This window comes from Pseudophryne corroboree, chromosome 3, assembly GCF_028390025.1.
Source record: "Pseudophryne corroboree isolate aPseCor3 chromosome 3, aPseCor3.hap2, whole genome shotgun sequence".
Lineage (NCBI taxonomy): Eukaryota > Metazoa > Chordata > Amphibia > Anura > Myobatrachidae > Pseudophryne > Pseudophryne corroboree.
The window spans coordinates 802,771,863-802,794,525 of NC_086446.1; the positions used below are offsets into that span (position 1 = coordinate 802,771,863).

Here is a 22,663-nt window from a genome sequence, read left to right on the forward strand (position 1 = left end):
ACATTTTCTTGTGCCCCTTGACTAAAATACGGGGACCAGGACCCTTGCTGGGGTTGAAAATTCCCCCTTGTCTGCACATTAAATTGATGGGAAAAAGGGGGAGGGGGAGGGATTGCAAACAATCCCCTTGTCGTACCCAAACCTGCTACTGCAGGCCCTGGGGAACTCCTCATATTCCCTGTTGCCCCCACCACGTTTACATTATTATTACTTTCACCCACAATGGGAGAGGCTAATATATTGCCTCTCCCTTGGGTTACTAATGGCTGCTCGCCTATCCCTGCCACTGCTCTCCCCTCCCCAGCTCCTAAAGCTGTGGGAGAGGGGCTAACGGCTGCCGGGTCCGTCGTCATGGCAACGGGGGCGGGGCTTGGAGCAGCGGGTGCCGAGGCACCGGACCCGCTGCTTAATGCTGGGGATGACCGGCGGGGTGTGCTCGCAGGGCTGGCTGTCACTCCCGACAGCCAGGCCCGCAGCACTGAGGGAGACGGAGAGGGAGGCGGGTGACTCATCACCGCTGCCTCCGACGGAGCCGCGCGAGTGCTGGAAGCCGCGCGAGCGCTGGGAGCCGCGTGACCGGCTCCCCTCACAGAGAAACGCCGCGCTCCCCTCACGGCCGGAGAGGCAGCGGCTGCAGAAAGAGGTCTGAATACCTCAACCAAGCGGCGGGGAGGGGGCGCACTGCGGCGGGGGCGAGGCATTATAATACCTAAAGTACTTAAGTGGCAGCAAAAACCCTACCTAAGCCTAACCCTTAAAATTACCTCACAGTTTTTTCTTTTTACCGAATAAACCTCCAATATACAAGCCACCAGATTTAATATGCTTTACTACGTAAGTGTTAATAATATTATCAAGGAGTAAATTTATCTTAAACCAATTAGCAGTATATGAAACACCTGTGGAGTGATACTAAATACTTTACCAGCCCCAGGGATCACAAAATGGCAAGAGGAATTTGAATCCTCTGCCAGCACTTAAATAAACTAATCTACCCCGCCTACCTAACTACTCCCTATTGGATAATGCTTGATTGACATCTATTAACAACCTATTAGAAAATATCAACACAAAAACCAGATCTAACTAGCTTAGCTACCTAACAAACAGGGAACCCGCCTACCTAACTACTCCCTATTGGATAATGTTTAATTGACATACATCAACACCTATTAAAAAATATCAACACAAAAACCAGCTCTAACTAGCTTAGCTACATAACAAACAGGGTGCTTATATTCACTCTATCCTATACAGTCTCTCGTTCTTTTTAAGGTTATATTATAGTGTTATGGTTATAGTGTTACTGTTATAGTGTTACTGTTATAGTGTTACACTCTTTGTGTCTTTTGTGTTTCCTGTAGATGTTGCTTGTCTGGAGCGTTGGGATTTTCCTCCTCGGAGCTGTGAAAGGTACAGTAGGGAACTTTTACCTTTGTGCGGCTGTGTGTAATGTGACTGCACTGGGTGACAGGGATGATGGCACAGCGGCAAATGCTGGATTTGTAGCGGGAAGCGTGGGGTAGGGGGGGTTCCACGCCACGCCGTCAGAACGGGAATGACCAGCGCTCATAGAGCCAGAGGCAAAACTCTGGGAGGCAACGGAGTCATCTGCCGCCGGGCTCCAGCTCTTAAGAGGGGCACCTCTACTCTCATTCTGTGACACCATTGAATTAAGTTAATTGATAGCTGTCGCTGTCTTTTCAGTGGCCGACTTCCTCACTGGTCCCTGCACCTTACAAATCACACCCTCTTTATTATACTGAATATACACATTTTACAAGTATCACACCCAGGATTTGAAACCACAACCTATTACACTGGATGCAGACACCTTACTGATGAAGCTGTTTACTCCTGTATAGGAAATATGAGAATTCTAACTATGGCCCTCATTCCGAGTTGTTCGCTCGCTAGCTGCTTTTAGCAGCTTTGCACACGCTAAGCCGCCGCCTACTGGGAGTGAATCTTAGCTTATCAAAATTGCGAACGAAAGATTAGCAGAATTGCGAATAGACACCTCTTAGCAGTTTCTGAGTAGCTCCAGACTTACTCGGCATCTGCGATCAGTTCAGTCAGTGTCGTTCCTGGTTTGACGTCACAAACACACCCAGCTTTCGGCCAGACACTCCTCCGTTTCTCCAGCCACTCCTGCGTTTTTCCCAGAAACGGTAGCGTTTTTTCGCACACACCCATAAAACGGCCTGTTTCCGCCCAGAAACACCCACTTCCTGTCAATCACATTACGATCACCAGAACGAAGAAAAAACCTTGTAATGCCGTGAGTAAAATACCTAACTGCATAGCAAATTTACTTGGCGCAGTCACACTGCGGACATTGCGCATGCGCATTACCGACTAATCGCTCCGTTGCGACAAAAAAATAACGAGCGAACAACTCCGAATGACCCCCTATATGAAGATACCTCTGACAATCACATGTAACTTCATATAGTTAGAATTCTCATGCTTCCTCTACAGGAGCAAATAGCTTCATCAGTAAAGTGTCTGCTGTTATGTATGACTGCTAAGAAATGTGTGATTTAAAATAAAAGACAATTAAATGTATAAATACAGTATATACAATTTTTTCAGAACACACAGACACACACAGACACACACACACACACACACACACACACACACACACACACACACACACACACACATACGCACACATACATACATATATTTATCTTAATATAGGAAATAGGGGGGCACCAATATTTATCTTGCCTCCGGGCAACTGTGATGAACTTACGCCACTGCATAGAGCAGACCTGTCACTGCAGCCAGCGGCACAAGCCCTGGGTGTGGTGGAACCAGGTCATCCTGTAGAACTGGGTTGTGTGGACAGTATCACAGTATAGAAAGATTACGCAGAGCACTGCTAAATGACGGGTAATAATGTGTATTCATTGTGGGGCCTATTGGCGCCTATTAATTAAGAATCCAACTTGCCGCGAGTTGTAAGGGCGGATAATTCACCACTGCTCCTAACCCAGCTGTCCACACGTTTCAGTTTGATAGAATCTTGCGGAAATGAGCGTATTAGTGATAGTGAATGAGCCCCTTTGCTTCCCCTGTAAGTATTGAAGAAATTTGGGGGAAAAAAGTGAAATGATTTCATATGACCGTTGAGGAGACGATTTAGGGGGTTAATAAGCGCAGTGCGCAGTGTTCCGGAAATTGCAACAGAGCGACTTTAGGTACACTGCGCATGCGGTGCGGGCGCATAGAGCATGCGATCACACCTCTGGGGGATGGTGTTTCGCTGTTACGGGGGAGTGTTCCGGCCAATGCAGGAGTGGACGGACTGTTTTTTGGGCGGCTGCATGATGTCAGACGCGGCCACTCCGATTCCAAACATGGCCGCGGTATGCCTGCTTTTGCAACCAGGCTGGAAAGGCGGGGGGTTGCAGTCGCAGCTGCTGGGCGGAGGGTAGCACGCTGGGGGGTCTTGCCCTGCGCTGGACGGCCCCCAGCATGCGATAGAAACCGTTGCAGATTCTGCATTCTAGCAGAATCTGCAATCCAACCTGAAAAGGTTCCGTAATGACATAGAAATACTCCAGTGTTATATCCATATTGTTTGTATCTGCAGAAACAGAAAGTGTAAATAATGTGTTATCTAGGCTGCAGTGTAGATGGGCGCGTGCTGTGGTAACAGGGCAGAGTGTAGTGACAGCACAGAGTATTACAGCGTCAGGCTCCTGTACAGCAGATAATGATGATGACTGTGACCTGTCTGATCTGCAGGCGCCGAGGTGTGCTACAACCGAGTCGGCTGCTTTAATGATGCCAAACCCTGGGCAGGGACTGTAGAACGTCCCTTCACAAAACTGCCATGGAGCCCTGAGCAAATAAACACCCGTTTCCTGCTTTACACCAGGAATAACCAGAACAGCTTCCAGGTGAGAGTTCCCGGGATCCAGGTGTCGGGGGGGGGGGGGGGGGGGGGTTGTGTATCTAGGGGCTTATTCATCAACAGCAGGTTCTGCGTCATGTGATGTATTCCAGCTATGTACTTACAGCCCCCCGCTGGAGGCAGTACTGATGGTGCCTGCGCAGTGCTACAGATGTGTCCTCTTACATCTTTGCTGCAGTCACGCTAAACAGCCCTTGAAGTCGTGCCATGCCGTGGCGGGACTTGGTAGCGCCAAGCGTCTTGTTTTGCATTTTTTTCATGTGTACTATTACATTACTTTGGGTGTAAGACACATTTTCGTGGAAAAAACGCAAAAAAAGACGTTTGGCGCTACTGAGTCACACGGTATGTGTAACGCGACTTGTTGCACACGGAGCAAAGATGTATGACCACACATGTGTAGCTAAAGCACCGATACGGAAAGCTGAAAGTGGGAGAACGCAGATCACCAGACAGGTGATTTACATTAATACGTGCTGTCATTATCCGAACCCCGCCTCACCGCGATCCGGAGGTGCAGCAGGTCTGTAGAAATAACACGCGCTATATCGCAGCAGGTCTGTAGAAATAACACGCGCTATATCGTTCTGTGTGTACAGGTGACCGATGTACCTTTACATCGGTCGGCCCCGTAGTTGTAGCGTGTACCCGGCCTTAGACATGTTAAGTGTCAGCAAGCGCTGGGACATCCAGGAGGACGTACTGTAGTAGAGAGACGGCTGGAGATAAGATGGAGGAGGGGAGAGGTGGTAGAGGAGAGGTAGCTCATTAGATGAAGCTGTACATGTATTAACCGTTCTGTTTCTCTTTTCCTCCAGACAATCAGCGCTGCTACTCCTTCTACCATCTCCTCGTCCAACTTCCGCACCACCAGGAAGACCCGCTTCATTATCCATGGCTTTACTGACAGTGGAACGGCCTCCTGGCTGTCTGACATATGCAGGGTATGAGGGGACACCTTCCCCAGGGACTGTAGGGGTCTGAGCGACAAATAAGAGTATTACATACCGTCACACTGTGTCTTAGCGTTCCAGCTCTGTCTCCGTGTACTCACCTAGTTTACACACCGTATAGAGCTCGCCTCACCGCACGTCACTGGTATATAGTATATACAGAGTCATCCACCTGGGATGGCCAGGCTGCACATACAGCGGGACACAGGGGGCCTAGCCGTATACTATAATGATGGGCAGGTATACAGCACGGGATGGCTGATTGGCAGCAATATGTTATTATGTTATGTTTTTCTCCAGAAACTGTTCCAGATTGAAGACTCCAACTGCATCTGTGTGGACTGGAGCGGCGGATCCCGCACTCTGTACTCACAGGCGTCCAATAACATCCGTGTGGTGGGCGCAGAAGTGGCCTACTTTGTAGACATCCTCTCGGTAATGACCGCCTGATATATATAACGCTGGTATTTCTGTCACATTGCAGGTGGGACAGTCACATAATGGTGCACCGAGCGCCATATGCCGTATCTGGCTGTCTGCTTATCGCACCTGATCGGTGCCTCTCCCACCTAATTCTAACTAGCAACCTGTGACCTAGGAGATGATCCTATTCCTTTACTGACAGATGTCAGTGAGTGTCAGTAAATTGAACAGTGCGGTGCATGGGTAACATTCCATAGACCGGTGCTAAGTGGAAATGCTGAATTATCACACTGTACCTCTATTACTAGTTACACTGGTGGCTGCTGGTTACTGGTTATGTTCTGGTTACTGGTTATGGAACTGGTCACACTGCTGGTCACTAACTGTACAGCTGGTTACTGGTTACGGTGCTGGTTACTGGCTACAGTGCTGGTCACAATGCTGGTTACTGATTATACAGCTGGTTACTGGTTTATGGTGCTGGTTACATGCTTACTACGGACGGGGTCTATTTACTAAGCCTTGGAGAGTGATAAATAGCACAGTGAGAAAGCTGGGTTTGAAAGATGACACTTAGGAGCTGACTGACCGGTACTTTATCTCTCTCCAAGTCTTAGTACATAGATCCCATAGTGCATGTCGATCTTCCGTACCAAGCTGCACAGATTGAGGTGCAGGTGGTAAAGTTGGTTTTACATTGTGACCTACTCTGGACTTGGTAAATGACGCTCTGTTAGTACGGGTCACAGCTGCCGGGAGACTGTCGCCCTTTCTGCAGACAAATCCTTCTGTATGTCACCCTCTCGTCCCCCTGCATCGGGTTTCTCTTGTTCTAGGTGCACTCATCTCTCTGAATGCTGCTGCTGATACCGTGAAACTGACGCCATGTTATATTATAATGCAATGTGTTTCTTACCAGAAAAACTTTGGCTACGGCCCTTCCAACGTCCATGTGATAGGCCACAGCTTGGGGGCACACGCTGCCGGAGAGGCTGGAAAGAGAGCGAAGAGCATCAGTCGTATCACAGGTGACCAGTCAGGGGTTATATTTATTATATCCAAGGAGAAGAGACGAGAGTGGCGAAAACCAACAAGATGTACAGGAGACCAGTGGATAGGCCAGGAAGTGTAGGGAGGAACTGGATGTAGCCGATGAGTTGTGGCAGTAGCTGGAAATAGCAAGTGAGGTGTGAGGAAATATATGGAAATAGCCAACTAGATGTGAGGAAATATAAGGAAATAGCCAATTAGATGTGAGGAAATATAAGGAAATAGCCAATTAGATGTGAGGAAATATAAGGAAATAGCCAATTAGATGTGAGGAAAGAGACAGAAGTAACCAATTAGATGTGAGGAAATATAAGGAAATAGCCAATTAGATGTGAGGAAAGAGACGGAAGTAACCAATTAGATGTGAGGAAATATAAGGAAATAGCCAATTAGATGTGAGGAAAGAGACGGAAGTAACCAATTAGATGTGAGGAAAGAGCCGGAAGTAACCAATTAGATGTGAGGAGAGAACTGGAAGTAACCAATTAGATGTGAGGAAAGAGTCGAAAGTAATCAATTAGATGTGATGAAAGAGCTGGAAGTAACCAATTAGATGTGAGGAAAGAACTGGAAGTAACCAATTAGATGTGAGGAAAGAGCTGGAAGTAACCAATTAGATGTGAGGAAAGAGATGGAAGTAACGAATTAGATGTGAGGAAAGAACTGGAAGTAACCAATTAGATGTGAGGAAAGAGATGGAAGTAACCAATTAGATGTGAGGAAAGAGCTGGAAGTAACCAATTAGATGTTCTGAAAGAACTGGAAGTAACCCATTAGATGTGAGGAAAGAGATGGAAGTAACCAATTAGATGTGAGGAAAGAGCTGGAAGTAACCAATTAGATGTGAGGAAAGAACTGGAAGTAACCAATTAGATGTGAGGAAAAAGCCGGAAGTAACCAATTAGATGTGAGGAAAGAGCTGGAAGTAACCAATTAGATGTGAGGAAAGAGATGGAAGTAACCAATTAGATGTGAGGAAAGAGCTGGAAGTAACCAATTAGATGTGAGGAAAGAACTGGAAGTAACCAATTAGATGTGAGGAAAGAGATGGAAGTAACCAATTAGATGTGAGGAAAGAGCTGGAAGTAACCAATTAGATGTGAGGAAAGAGATGGAAGTAACCAATTAGATGTGAGGAAAGAGCTGGAAGTAACCAATTAGATGTGAGGAAAGAACTGGAAGTAACCAATTAGATGTGAGGAAAGAGATGGAAGTAACCAATTAGATGTGAGGAAAGAGCTGGAAGTAACCAATTAGATGTGAGGAAAGAACTGGAAGTAACCAATTAGATGTGAGGAAAAAGCCAGAAGTAACCAATTAGATGTGAGGAAAGAGCTGGAAGTAACCAAATAGATGTGAGGAAAGAACTGGAAATAATCAATTAGATATGAGGAAAGAACTGGAAGTAGCCAATTAGATGTGAGGAAAGAGCTGGAAGTAACCAATTAGATGTGAGGAAAGAACTGGAAGAAGCTTATGTGGTATATTGAAGAACTGAAATGACATATTTGGAATAGCTGTGCGACTAGTGAGAGGTGAACTGGAACTACCAATGAAGTCTAGGCAGGGAAAAACCAACCAGATCTTAGTGGTGACCAAATAAGTCCTTGGAATGGTCAGTGGTTGAACAGGATAACTTTGTTAATGGAAGAAAGAACAGAACTTGGTGGTAGAAAATGGGGAAGATGCTATGAGGGGGAAACGATGCATAAGCTGAATGAAGAACATGAGTATATGTGCAAAGTAGTTTCTCGCTTATCTTCATTGTTTAGACAAAAAATTGTATAGATCGGCTACACACAGCTACTGTAGCTACACCTGCAGAATGATACACCTGCAGAATGATACACCTGCAGAATGATACACCTGGCTAGTTACACCTGCAGAATGGTACACCTGGCTAGCTACACCTGGCTAGCTACACCTCCAGAATTATACACCTGGCTAGTTACACCTATAGAATGATACACCTGGATAGTTACACCTGCAGAATGATATGACTGGCTAGTTACACCTACAGAATGATACACCTGGATAGTTACACCTGCAGAATGATATGACTGGCTAGTTACACCTGCTGAATGATACACCTGGCTAGCTACACCTGCAGAATGGTACACCTGGCTAACTACACCTCCAGAACAAAACACCTGCTTATTTACATCTACAGAATATTAAACTGGTTTATTACACCTGTATAATGAAACACTTGTATAGTGACACCTGCAGAATATTATGCTGTTATAGTTATTCCTGTAGAATGATATACATGTTTTGTTACACCTGCAGATCTATCCACTCTATAGGTACACCTGGTTAGTTACACCTGCAGATCTATCCACTGTATAATTACACGTGGTTAGTTACACCTGCAGATCTATCCACTGTATAGTTACACCTGGTTAGTTACACCTACAGATCTATCCACTGTACAGTTACACCTGGTTAGTTACACCTGGTTAGTTACACCTGGTTAGTTACACCTGGTTAGTCCACTGTATAGTTACACCTGGTTAGTTACACCTGCAGTAAGGTACACCTGTTTAGTTACACCAACAGGACTATACACAAGTTCTATACACCTAAAGAATGCAACACCTGGATAGTCAAATGATCCACAGAATCTTACACCTGGTTATTAGTTACACCTACAGAATGATATACCTGGTACGTTACACCTACTGAATGATACACCTGGTTAGTTACACCTTCAGAATGATACACCTGGCTAGTTACACCTTCAGAATGATACACCTGACTAGTTACACCTACAGAATGATACGCCTGGCTCTGTAACACCTTTAGAATGATACACCTGGCTAGTTACACCTGAAGAATGATACACCTGGTTAGTTACACCTACAGAATGATACACCTGGCTAGTTACACCTACAGAATGATACACCTGGTTAGTTACACCTACAGAATGATACACCTGGTTAATTACACCTACAGAATGGTACACCTGGCTAGCTACACCTCCAGAATTATACACCTGGCTAGTTACACCTACAGAATGATACACCTGGATAGTTACACCTGCAGAATGATATGACTGGCTAGTTACACCTGCTGAATGATACACTTGGCTAGCTACACCTGCAGAATGGTACACCTGGCTAACTACACCTGCTGAATGATACACCTGGCTAGCTACACCTGCAGAATGGTACACCTGGCTAACTACACCTGCAGAACAAAACACCTGCTTATTTACATCTACAGAATATTAAACCTGTTTATTACACCTGTATAATGAAACACTTGTGTAGTGACACCTGCAGAATATTATGCTGTTATAGTTATTCCTGTAGAATGATATACATGTTTTGTTACACCTGCAGATCTATCCACTCTATAGGTACACCTCGTTAGTTACACCTGCAGATCTATCCACTGTATAATTACACGTGGTTAGTTACACCTGCAGATCTATCCACTGTATAGTTACACCTGGTTAGTTACACCTACAGATCTATCCACTGTACAGTTACACCTGGTTAGTTACACCTGGTTAGTTACACCTGGTTAGTCCACTGTATAGTTACACCTGGTTAGTTACACCTGCATAATGGTACACCTGTTTAGTTACACCAACAGGACTATACACAAGTTCTATACACCTAAAGAATGCTACACCTGGATAGTCAAATGATCCACAGAATCTTACACCTGGTTATTAGTTACACCTACAGAATGATATACCTGGTACGTTACACCTACTGAATGATACACCTGGTTAGTTACACCTTCAGAATGATACACCTGACTAGTTACACCTTCAGAAAGATACACCTGGTTAATTACACCTACAGAATGGTACACCTGGCTAGTTACACCTGAAGAATGATACACCTGGTTAGTTACACCTACAGAATGATATACCTGGTTTGTTATACCTATAGAATGATACACCTGGCTAGTTACACCTACAGAATGATACACCTGACTAGTTACACCTACAGAATGATACGCCTGGCTCTGTAACACCTTCAGAATGATACACCTGGCTAGTTACACCTGAAGAATGATACACCTGGTTAATTACACCTACAGAATGGTACACCTGGCTAGTTACACCTGAAGAATGATACACCTGCTTAGTTACACCTACAGAATGATATACCTGGTTTGTTATACCTATAGAATGATACACCTGGCTAGTTACACCTACAGAATGATACACCTGGCTAGTTACACCTTCAGAATGATACGCCTGGTTAGTTACACCTGCAGAATGATACACCTGGTTAGGTACACCTACAGAATGATACACCTGGCTAGTTACACCTACAGAATGATACACCTGGCTAGTTACACCTTTAGAATGATACGCCTGGTTAGTTACACCTGCAGAATGATACACCTGGTTAGCTACACCCACAGAATGATACACCTGGCTAGTTACATACTACAGAATGATACACCTGGTTAGTTACACCTGCAGAATGATACACAAGGTTAGTTACACCTGCAGAATAATACACCTGGCTAGTTACAACTACAGAATGATACACTTGGTTAGTTACACCAGCAGAATGATACATCTGGCTAGTTACACCTGCAGAATGATACACCTGGTTAGTTACAGCTACAGAATGATACATCTGGCTAGTAACACCTGCAGAATGATACATCTGGTAACACCTGCAGAATGATACACCTGGCTAGCTACACCTGCAGAGTGATACACCTGGTTAGTTACACCTGCAGAATGATACACCTGGCTAGTTACACCTGCAGAGTGATACACCTGGTTAGTTACACCTGCAGAATGATACACCTGGCTAGTTACACCTGCAGAATGATACACCTGGCTAGTTACACCTGCAGAATGATACATCTGGCTAGTTACACCTGCAGAATGATACACCTGGTTAGTTACAGCTACAGAATGATACATCTGGCTAGTAACACCTGCAGAATGATACATCTGGTAACACCTGCAGAATGATACACCTGGCTAGCTACACCTGCAGAGTGATACACCTGGTTAGTTACACCTGCAGAATGATACACCTGGTTAGTTACACCTGCAGAATGATACACCTGGCTAGTTACACCTGCAGAATGATACACCTGGCTAGTTACACCTGCAGAATGATACATCTGGCTAGTTACACCTGCAGAATGATACACCTGGTTAGTTACAGCTACAGAATGATACATCTGGCTAGTAACACCTGCAGAATGATACATCTGGTAACACCTGCAGAATGATACACCTGGCTAGCTACACCTGCAGAGTGATACACCTGGTTAGTTACACCTGCAGAATGATACACCTGGCTAGCTACACCTGCAGAGTGATACACCTGGTTAGTTACACCTGCAGAGTGATACACCTGGTTAGTTACACCTGCAGAATGATACACCTGGCTAGTTACACCTGCAGAATGATACACCTGGCTAGTTACACCTGCAGAATGATACACCTGGCTAGTTACACCTGCAGAATGATACACCTGGCTAGTTACACCTGCAGCACATACACCTGCAGAATGATACACCTGGCTAGTTACACATGCAGAATGATACACCTGGCTAGTTACACCTGCAGAATGATACACCTGGCTAGTTACACCTGCAGGACTATACACTTGTTGTATATACTGTACTTGTGAATCCATCCCTCCTATCTGCTCTCTCCCATCAGGCCTGGACCCAGCTGAGCCATACTTCCAGAACACACCTATAGAAGTCAGGCTGGATCCTTCAGATGCTACCCTCGTCGATGTGATCCACACAGATTCCGGTTCTCTTGTTCCTAACCTGGGTTGGTATTTTTGTAGCCCATTAGTGTGTGGCGATTGTCTGATTGCTGGTAACTTCTTATCTCATGTAACCTGTATACTGTGTCTGTCTGTCTGTCTGTCTGTCTCTATATCGAGAGAGAGAGACAGAGACAGAGAGAGAGACAGACAGAGACAGAGAGAGAGAGACAGAGACAGACAGAGAGAGAGTGTATTTGTTAAGTGCTGTGTATTTTATCATATGGTTTATGTCATACGGTTTTACATTGAGTGGTTGCTATAAAGCATGTCTGGTGTGAGAGAAGTATATTGAGTGGTTGCTATAAAGCATGTCTGGTGTGAGAGAAGTACATTGAGTGGTTGCTATAAAGCATGTCTGGTGTGAGAGAAGTACATTGAGTGGTTGCTATAAAGCATGTCTGGTGTGAGAGAAGTACATTGAGTGGTTGCTATAAAGCATGTCTGGTGTGAGAGAAGTATATTGAGTGGTTGCTATAAAGCATGTCTGGTGTGAGAGAAGTATATTGAGTGGTTGCTATAAAGCATGTCTGGTGTGAGAGAAGTATATTGAGTGGTTGCTATAAAGCATGTCTGGTGTGAGAGAAGTATATTGAGTGGTTGCTATAAAGCATGTCTGGTGTGAGAGAAGTATATTGAGTGGTTGCTATAAAGCATGTCTGGTGTGAGAGAAGTATATTGAGTGGTTGCTATAAAGCATGTCTGGTGTGAGAGAAGTAGAGTCAGGATTTGTGCCCGCTTATACCTCTTTCACACAGAAATCCAAATGACCAGGTAAAGCTCTTTTACACGGTAATGTGCGAATCAACACAGTTCCGTTTTCAGTGTGAAAGGGTCAACTCGGTCGACAATCCCGGGACTTCAATCCACCAGGGTCGAAGACCCGGCAGTTGCGACCCAGGCTGACCCTTTTAAGCAGGAGAATTACCCGGGTTGATTGGCAAATTGCTGGGTAGAACTGCTTCACTATGTCATTTGCTTTCCTGTGTGAAATGGGGGTAAGGGTGGGACCGGCAAAATGACGCAGCACTCAAATGCCGGGTAAAAGCCGGGAATGTCACACTTCTATGCGTGAAAGCGGTGTTACAGTATAAATCCCTGGAAATCATAGAAACTTTCTAGCAATCTTAGCCTCTGAGTTCCAGGCTGTGATTGCCTGTGATTTGGAGGGCGATGAGCCGCAGGTTTAAAAACCACATCTTTCTTTTTTGGCAAGCTATATCAGGATGCCGCATGGAATGATCCTCGTCTGGAATTAGATGTCTGTGGTTTGTTTGTTTTTTGTTGCAGGTGGCAAGGGAGCTCTGGATGCCAGGGCATGCTGGCACTTGTGCTTCCCAAAATTCATATTATCTTTGATGATACTTTCATTGATGTCCTATTGATGTTAAATGACATACTGTATATTGGGTGTTTTTGTATTGACTGTATGCGTTATTTCTGATGCTGGGCACACACTGTTAGTCTGAAACACATTTTATCTGCAACGTGCTTTCGTAGCCATGCACTATGAGATGTCTCACCGTATATGGCCACACAATGATTCGTTTCCTCCCCTGTGAATTTTGGGCGGTCAGCAACTGCAGCATATACACTGGCAGATACAGCTGACCAATTGTTGGATCTATCAGACACACTGGACAATTTTTCATGGCCGACAGACCGATTAATTACTAATAGGCTGCAGCAATACACTATCAGCCTGACCAGATGGTTATTGACTGATCAGGCCGATAGTTGAAGAGTGTATTCCCAGTGTAAATTAAAATATTTCTGATAAGACCTTAGCGCTCTCTTTATATTATTTGTTTTTCTTTGGATTTTGTCCATGAGGGTCATCTCCACAATTGGATCACTTGCTTATCAATATTAACAGTTACTTATAGCTATCATAGGACTTTCCCATTGTAATCAGGTCAAGGAGCTTTGAGGCAAAAGGTGGAGAGAGACTGGGCAGTAGTTTGAGAGATAGCTCAAGGTCAAGTGAGGATTTTTTAAGGATGGGTGTAAAAACGGCATGACTACGGGAGGGATGATGATGCCATGATGCCAGATGAGATAGGAAGGTTGAAGACATGGACAAGGTGAGAACAAGCATCAAGAGAGAGGGAACAAGAGGAAAAGGGTCCCAGGGGCACTTGGAGGGGTGAACCAATGAGAGGAGGACAAGGACTTCATCACCAGTGGTGGGAGAGGAGGAAGACAAGGTGGGAGGGGAAGTATGAGGGGGAAGGAAAAGGATAGGAGGGCGTTGGAGGGGTGAGACATCCTTAAGGATAATGTCACCATGGACGTAAAGTAGGTATTAGAGAATTGGAAGAAGATTGGAGACTTAGGGGAAGACCATTAGCATGGATAAAGGCAGAGAAGGAGGAGGGCATGAGAAGGTTGGAAGCATGAAGGAGGAAGCTGAAGATGAAAAGAGTCAACTAAGATTAGAGAACTGGAAGAAGATTGGGGACTTATGGGAAGACCGTTAGCATGGATAAAGGCAGAGATGTAGAAGGTCATGAGAAGGCTGGGAGAATGATGGAGGAAGCAGAATATGGAAAGTCAGCTAAGATTAGAGAACTGGAAGAAGATTGGGGACTTATGGGAAGACCGTTAGCATGGATAAAGGTAGAGATGGAGAAGGGCAGAGAAGGCTGGGAGAATGATGGAGGAAGCTGAAGATGGAAAGTCAGCTAAGATTAGAGAACTGGAAGAAGATTGGGGACTTAGGGGAAGACCGTTAGCATGGATAAAGGTAGAGCTGGAAGAAGAGAGTATGACTTTGAAATGGAGGAAATCGGCATGAGAGCACAATTACCATTATAATCTTCATCAATGTTTTATAGATATATAAACATACAGTATGTGTGTGGTCAGAGGATAGTCTATATACTGTCAGTATGAGTCCGCGCACAGCAATGGCGCCATCCCCGCAGGAACGTCTTCTGTATATTATCATACTTGTACCATGACCTCTATTTTACACATCTGCAGACCATTGCCAGTACATAATACCCTAACGAAATAATGTGTCTTTCAGGATTCGGAATGAGCCAGAATGTCGGTAACTTGGATTTCTTCCCAAATGGTGGAGTAAAAATGCCCGGGTGTACCCAGAACCCATCGATCCCCAATGTCAACGTTGAAGATATTTGGAGTGGTAAATATTGTCCCCCTATTGCAGTCAGGGCCTCCGGATCACCAATTCCGGCCATATCATTGGCTTCATGTATTGGATGTATGCTCAGGTTGTATAACTGCTGCATAAGATTATTTATCAAGGGGCTGCAATAATATTTTGCGGTAAATACTTGGAGTCAAGTGACCCGACTGCTGGATGACTTACAATGGAAGCCATCCAGACACCAGATGGCCTATATATATACATATATAGTGGGTGAGGCTCGGATTCTGGTGTATGAAGCACTCTAGAGGCTGGGTCGTTAGAGTGCCGAGGTGTAATCATTGTACGACAATGGGTCCTTAGGTGTAGCTATGATGGAACGTGCTTTGAGGATGCATATATGTTTTCATGACATTAACCCTTTGGTGTCTGGGTCTTATTGCAGGAGTCATTCACTTTGTCACATGCAACCACATGAGGGCCATCAAGTACTATACTGATAGTATTGGCAACACCGGCATGTTTGTCAGCTACCCCTGCGCCAACTGGAGCACCTACCAGGGGGTGAGTCTCTGTGATAGCCGGGAATCTGTATGACAGCATGTGTAGGAGTCTGGGGCTCATTCTGTGGTTCTACGTTTAGCTATGATTTAGTGGATTCTGTACTCTGGATTATGTCACTTAATGCTTTTGTGACCTGTATATATGTTCTGCTGCTACTTACCTGTAAGACACTTACTCCTCTCCATACTGTAATTATCACATCTTATAATGCTAATACCATTTCATCTGTCGTTTAACAGGGCAGCTGCAAATCCTGCCCAAGCGCTGGATGTCCTAAGATGGGCCACTATGCCGACACCTACCGCGGAGTTACCGGATCCAGCCAAGTCTTCTACACCACCACACCATAATCAATGGTAAATAAGAAACATATCTCTATTTAAATGAAATTTTCACTACTTATATATACAACACCTGTACGTAGGAATTGCTAACAGGTGGCACTTTCCATAGAAATACACAACCACAATTTTCTGTATACAGATATGTCATCTATTATCCAGAATGCTCGGGCGCCAGGGCTTAGCCAGGACATTATAATAACTTTCATTTCTTAATTGTTTTCTTCCATGCTTCTTCTCCTCTGCCTCCCTCACCTATCTCTCCCTCCCTTTCTCCAACTCTATGTTTCTTCCTCACTCTCCTTCTTAATTTTTATCTCCCCCACTCCCCATCCTTCCTCCACTCACCCCTCTCTCTTCCTCTCCCTCATCTCTGCTATCAGTACCACTTCCAATCCTGCTCTCTCTTCCTCCTTCTCTCCCCGCCAATCCCTTTCTCTCTCTCCCCAATCCCTATCTCCCCCTCTCCCTCAACTTCTATCTCCCAGCCCCCTCCCGTCCCACACAATCTACCTCCCCTACCTTCCTGCTCCCTTACTCTCACTCACTCACTCACTCACTCACTCACTCACTCACTCACTCATCTCTCCTTCAACTTCCACTACTAGACCCCTTTCTCTTCTATCTTCTACTCCCCCCTCTGAACTTCTGTCTGTCATCCCCCAGTCTCTCCACCTATTCTATCACTCTGCTCCCTCTCACACTCATTCTCTCTCTCTCTTGCTCTCTCTCACTCACTCACTCACTCACTCACTCACTCACGCATTCCTGCAAACATGTGCACTGCTAAGGGGAACTACAAGTCCTGCCAATCTTGGAACCCCCTAGCTACACAGCTGCAGGAGAGCCACAGTCTGCCCACCTCTGTGCTGTCTTTACTGGAAAGATTTGGGTCCTTGCACATAGTTTGCCACCTTATCAGGAAACATGTCCCCCACGGCTTTCCCTCCCTGTCTCGGACATGCCCATCACCTCTCTGCCACGGTCAGCTCCTAGACTGCAGCAGAAGTCTGCAGTGGACTTTTGGCCACACACGTGCCCCAGGGTGATCACACTAGATTGTTACAGTATAGGTGATCAGCAGTGGACACTGGGGGTATAGAGGTAATGGAGATTTTTCAGTCAGTCCAAAATATGCACTTACTGCTGCTCAGTTCTGATGGTATTGCTGCCTCTTCCATGGAACTCTTAGCTGAAAGCTTCTGAAGTGGACCCAGAATCTAAGGTCATTTGAGTCTATCCCATTTCCAGGCATAGTTCTGCTTGCTTCTGAATTGGAAAGGAGCTCCTATTGGCTGGCAAATTCCCCAAGATCTAGGCCTTCTAGGTGGTCTTATTTTAAGGCATGAGGATCATAATCAAGGAGCTAGTTTCCTGACTGACGTGGTGGGGAGAGACAGCTGAGCTTACTGATAGACAGTCCGCAGGATGGTCAGTTTGCCCACCTGGGGTCATCTGTTCAGGAATGAGTGGTATCCGTATAGTCTCTCATCACCTTCCTCTTGCCGACACGTTACAGTGGCCGGACTTGTCAGGGGCAATTCAATCATTCATTTGTTCAGGAGTCCTTCCTCCAGTTTCATCTCACCTGAGGACTAAGTGGTACATTCCCCCAATTTAACATTTTTGGAATCTCAATCTTCAGTTTGAATCCCTCAGTATGGACTCATAGAGTATACTGAAGGAATGGAATCAGGGGAATTCATTATATCCATAGAAATAAAGGAAACAAATGAACATGTCCCAGGTTTGTGCTCTCCTGCTTGGGTTAATACCGCCATCAAGGGTCTTTACAAGGACCCTGGCCAAAATAGCGGCCCTTATACTGTTATTACATACTAAGATGATATTTTAATCAGGACGTATACTTACCCTCACCTCCAGAATCATACCGGGGCCGCGATTCAGCTGTTAGAGTCTGATGGGTAGCTCATCAGTTACCATAAGTCCAGTCCAGTTCCCGCTCAGCGGATGGGTGTCCTTGGACTTCTATTTGATACAACCCTTAATGTCATTTTTGCCACAATACCAAAGGCGTCGAGTGACCCTTTTTGGTCTCTGTTGGACCGGGTGTGCGGCTGTCCTGGGCATGAATAAATTGATATTTGGCAGCAGAAAACAATTCTTTATCACGTGCTCCAATGTCACAATGATAATGAGGCCCCATTCTCTGTATCTCACTACAGTCGTGCATCATGAAATCTCCGGTCACAGTGATTAAGGGGTCTATTTACTAAGCCTTTGGTGGAGATAAAGTGGATGGAATATAACGTCCCAGACAAATCAGCTCCTAACTGTCATTTTTCAAAAACAGCCTGTGACATGGCAGTTAGGAGCTGATTGGCTGGTACTTTATCTCCGTGCACTTTATCTCCCTCCAGGGCTTAGTAAATTGACCCCTTAGTGACGGCCGCCTGGATGTGCAATCAGGATGGGAGAGACCTACTCTGCAGCGGCTTATATCCTGCATCCTTATAAAAGCTTCCTTCCCCGTGTGTTTAGAAGAGAAGGGGGAAGAGGGACATTGTGGAAGCCGCGTCAGTTTGGGATGTGAGCGCTCACGTAGTCCCCTCACGCTGGGGCAGGGAAATTAGTTTTTTTTATATGTTTATATATTTTGTATGTATTTATATATTACTTTTTAGGCCTTATAAAGTGAGCCGAGAGCCCTACACTTTTATTATATAATTACATTTGCTGCTATATGTACTAATTCACGTTTGTACATAGGACCCATTTATATAAAACGCTGCGTGCTAGCGATTGGAGGCCACATAAAGTCTGTAGCCCCCAGGTATAGAAAACACCAGCCGCAGTACGTCTACAGCGACCGGTCAGCAAGTTATTAGTGCAGCGAGTAATTATGGTTATTACAGAGACATAGGGTCAGACCTGTAAGGTTTTTGCAATACTCTGATGTTATGGAATACTGAGAAATCAGATCTCTCCGGGTTATTATATGTTTCTCTCTGTACTTCCAGAAAGTCCCCCAAACCTCTACTCCCAGGAAAGCGCTGTCACAGGAAGATACGGGACATTTACTCGTATTACCCTCCTGACCGCCTGGAGAGAAGTGAGGCGTTACTAAGTGATTGCCATGGAGCGCCATCATCTCCCAGCATCCTCTACACTGGCCGCCGGTGACGGACGCGTCATACTCTGTCCTGATTTCATCTGCCTGACTGCATTCAATTTCATCTTCAGAACATAATGTTTTATTTCATCTCTCACTTTAAACTGTTCAATTAAATTGAATTATTAATAACTGTTGTTCCTGTACATTAAGAGTCATACAGATCCACATCGGTTTTGGCGTTTATGCCGTTTATCGGTACCGCAAATGTTCACTTTGTGCTAAATGGTTATTACTTTGCTTGATTCACGACTATGCTAATAAATACTCTATAGCAAAGATGCTTCTCCGTAACACTGCAAGTTATTCCTAAGCTTTTCCCTGACGTTACAGTAACCTATATCAGGGGAATGATCATGAAGAGAGAAGCCATTATGTTCCGGGGCCGCAGCGATTACACAGCATTTCCTAATAGCTCACGGGGCAGTTTCCATGTGCGGGTGGGAAATGACTGTAATAGCACAGCACTTGTATCAGGTCTCCACCACGGGCTATGTGTGCATTAACCACTGCTGAGGCAGACCTACAATCTGGGTATAGGGTCACTGCAGCCTGTATCGGGGGAACAGCACTAGTGACTGACATACTATTTGTACTGCATGGCAGCTGGCAACTACTAGAAACTACGGTGCAGGATATCCTTCACCAAATAGCAGCGCCCATCTACCCCCTGGACCAGGTCCCAGGAGCGCAGCATTGCTATAAAAAGGACAATTAGAATGGACAAACAACAGGCACAGGTCTGGTCAAAAATACAGGCAGGGTTCAAAACGGCAGGCAGATGTCAAAGGGTGAACCCAGTACATAAGCAGAGGTCATACACAGAGGGTCCAATGATATATTCCGAAATACAGGACCAAGCACCAGATTGACCCAACACCGGCAAAGTGAGAATGGCACTGAGTGTATTTATGGGAGTACTGGCCAATCAGCTCCTGGGTAGAGGTCATGTGAGCAACACATGACTGCAAGTGGCACTTATCAGCCAGGCCAGGCTAATGTATCAGCTGTAGCAGAATTCCTGTCCACACAGGAAGGTGATGTGACATATGGTTGCCTAGCAACTATCACGGATTGAGGATGTTTGTGATCCGTATAGGGACCCTTGGTCACAGTGCGAGTGAGGCTGGGAGGTCTGCGGTGGGTTCATGGAGCGGATAAACTGAAGCTAGGGGTGATTAGAGGTGTCCTAGCAGTGACGTAACTACAAATTTTGCACCCCCTGGCCAGAAAGTGTCAGGCACCCTCTACTGGATATCCACAGTAGATGGCATGCAGCAGTAATATGACAGCGTCAGGTATGGTATGTAGGACTAAAACCCTGATTTGTGACAGCAACCTCAGTACACAAAAGCCAAAACTACCAACATTCCACCATATGCTGCTAATAACAAAGACAGAATGTAACACACAAGAGCATCCTAAAGAATGCAGTACAATATAATAATAATAATAATAATAATAATTTTATTTATATAGCGCTCTTTCTCCAATAGGACTCAAGGCGCTTAACAGATACATAGCATAATATAGTATAGAAAATAATGAAGTACAGAACAGATTTTCATAAAATACAGAAGCATGGAGATACTAAAGGGACATTATGGAAATGCTTGAGTAAAAAGGAAAGTCTTGAGTCTACTTTTGAAGGATTCTATAGTTGGGGCCTCTCGCACTGTACGGGGAAGAGAGTTCCATAGAGTCAGAGCCGCATGCTAAAAGCTCCACCCCCAGATGAATTACGGGAGATTCTAGGTACTGCTAAAAGTCCTTCATCTACAGATCGCAGTAATCGAGTGGGGCAGTATGGGGTCAGAAGCTGCTTCAGGTACCTTGGGCCTTGGTCATGTAGTGCTTTGAAACTCAGTAAGCCAATCTTGAAGATGATTCGCCATCGTACAGGCAGCCAGTGAAGGGAGTAGAGGATGGGTGTTATGTGGCTAGAACGGGGCTGGTTGGTTAGCAGCCTGGCAGCTGTGTTTTGCACCAGCTGTAAGCTACAAATAAAGAGAGCATCCATTTAATAAAGGGAGCATCCAGTGACCCCCATTTAATACAGAGAGCATCCAGTGACCTCAGTACTACAAAGAGAACATCATACAGTACAGATATTATCTAATAAGTGACTGCTATACAATACAGACAGCATCACAGTAACCGCTGTACTATATAGAGAACATTGCAGTGATCACCATACTATAGAGAAACACTGGCTAATGAAAAAAGCATAGTAGTGACCACCATACTATACAGAGAACATTGGAGTGTCTGCTACTCAACATGTGTCCTCATACATAATTGCTGCAGTCGTGCCAAAATGCCGTTCTCGTTGCGCAGATCCCATGTGGATTGGCTTGTAAAATACATCTTGGTAATCATGACAATGTGGTGGGTGGGCAGCTTGAGTACACCAAAGTGAGTTAATACAAAGGGGCTCCAAACTGCCTATTTTTCCCTCCCAGTATTTGAAGGAACTCTGTGAGATGCTAATTTGTACATTATTATAAAGGTAATTCTCCACCATTCTAATGATGTCCACTGTATGAGATTGAGTCACACGATACAGTAGGTGTCATTATATTCTGTTATGCCTGACCAGATGTAATAATGTTTCTCTGTGGTGCATTTCGATGAGTCGTCAGCATCAGTGGGTCTCTTGGAAAAGGTCAGTTTTTTCCTGGCAGCAGCATTTGCAGGAGAAACTGAAGCAGGAGACGTTGTGTCATGTGCCACTTGAGCCGACAACTTCAGTCGACCTATATGCATCTCTTAAATTCTGTTTCAGCTGGAAAGAAAGACAATATGGGGGAAATGTAATAGGGTCAGAGTTTTTCCTGCGGGACAAACTCTCACCTTCTTGCTCATTTGAAGGTGTGAATTTGCCCCACAACTCGCCAATTGAAATAACCTACATATTTGTGAGTTCAAGGCTAGTACATTACGCAAGTCCGTGTGAGTTTTATCCCTGTGTAAACCCACACCTTGTAAAGGGAGTTTCTTTACAAGGTGCCTGTTTGACAGACGCATACCCAGCCCTGGGTTATTTGAGCTGGCCCTGGGTAAAAAACAATACATGGAAAAAAGTGTAGGATTTCCCTATATATTAAGAACCAGCATTGGGCTCTTGGACCGGTCCTGGTTAAAAACACACTGGAAAAAAGACATAGGGGTCCCCCATATTTTTAGAACCAGCACAGTGCTCCACTAGCCTGGGAGGTAATGCCATAGCCAGGGGGACATGCTTATATTTGTCCCTCGCTGTAGAATTAACCCCCCCTAATTAGTCAGCCCTAATGAGGGGTTTCCTGAGGGAGGGGGACCCCCAAATAAAGGGATCCCCCTCCAAGCACCCAAGGACAGGGCTGATGCCCGAGGCTATCCCCGG

General features: G+C 45.1%; 1 protein-coding gene across 2 annotated transcripts; it reads left to right on the plus strand.

Moving 5' to 3' along the window:
- The first annotated feature begins 397 nt into the window (after positions 1 to 397).
- On the plus strand, positions 398 to 19,561 carry LOC135058294 (pancreatic triacylglycerol lipase-like). Of its 2 annotated transcripts, none has more exons than XM_063963818.1 (11): positions 398 to 834; positions 1,365 to 1,413; positions 3,760 to 3,914; positions 4,747 to 4,872; positions 5,182 to 5,316; positions 6,224 to 6,332; positions 12,011 to 12,130; positions 15,157 to 15,276; positions 15,686 to 15,804; positions 16,044 to 16,160; positions 19,127 to 19,561. In XM_063963818.1, exons 1-10 carry the CDS (start codon positions 823 to 825, stop codon positions 16,152 to 16,154), a joined length of 1,056 nt encoding a protein of 351 aa, XP_063819888.1. In that variant the 5' UTR covers positions 398 to 822; the 3' UTR covers positions 16,155 to 16,160; positions 19,127 to 19,561. The 2 variants fall into 2 exon arrangements, with proteins under 2 accessions (XP_063819888.1, XP_063819889.1); XM_063963819.1 differs by lacking the exon at positions 398 to 834 and adding an exon at positions 1,214 to 1,275.
- Positions 19,562 to 22,663: the final 3,102 nt, after the last annotated feature.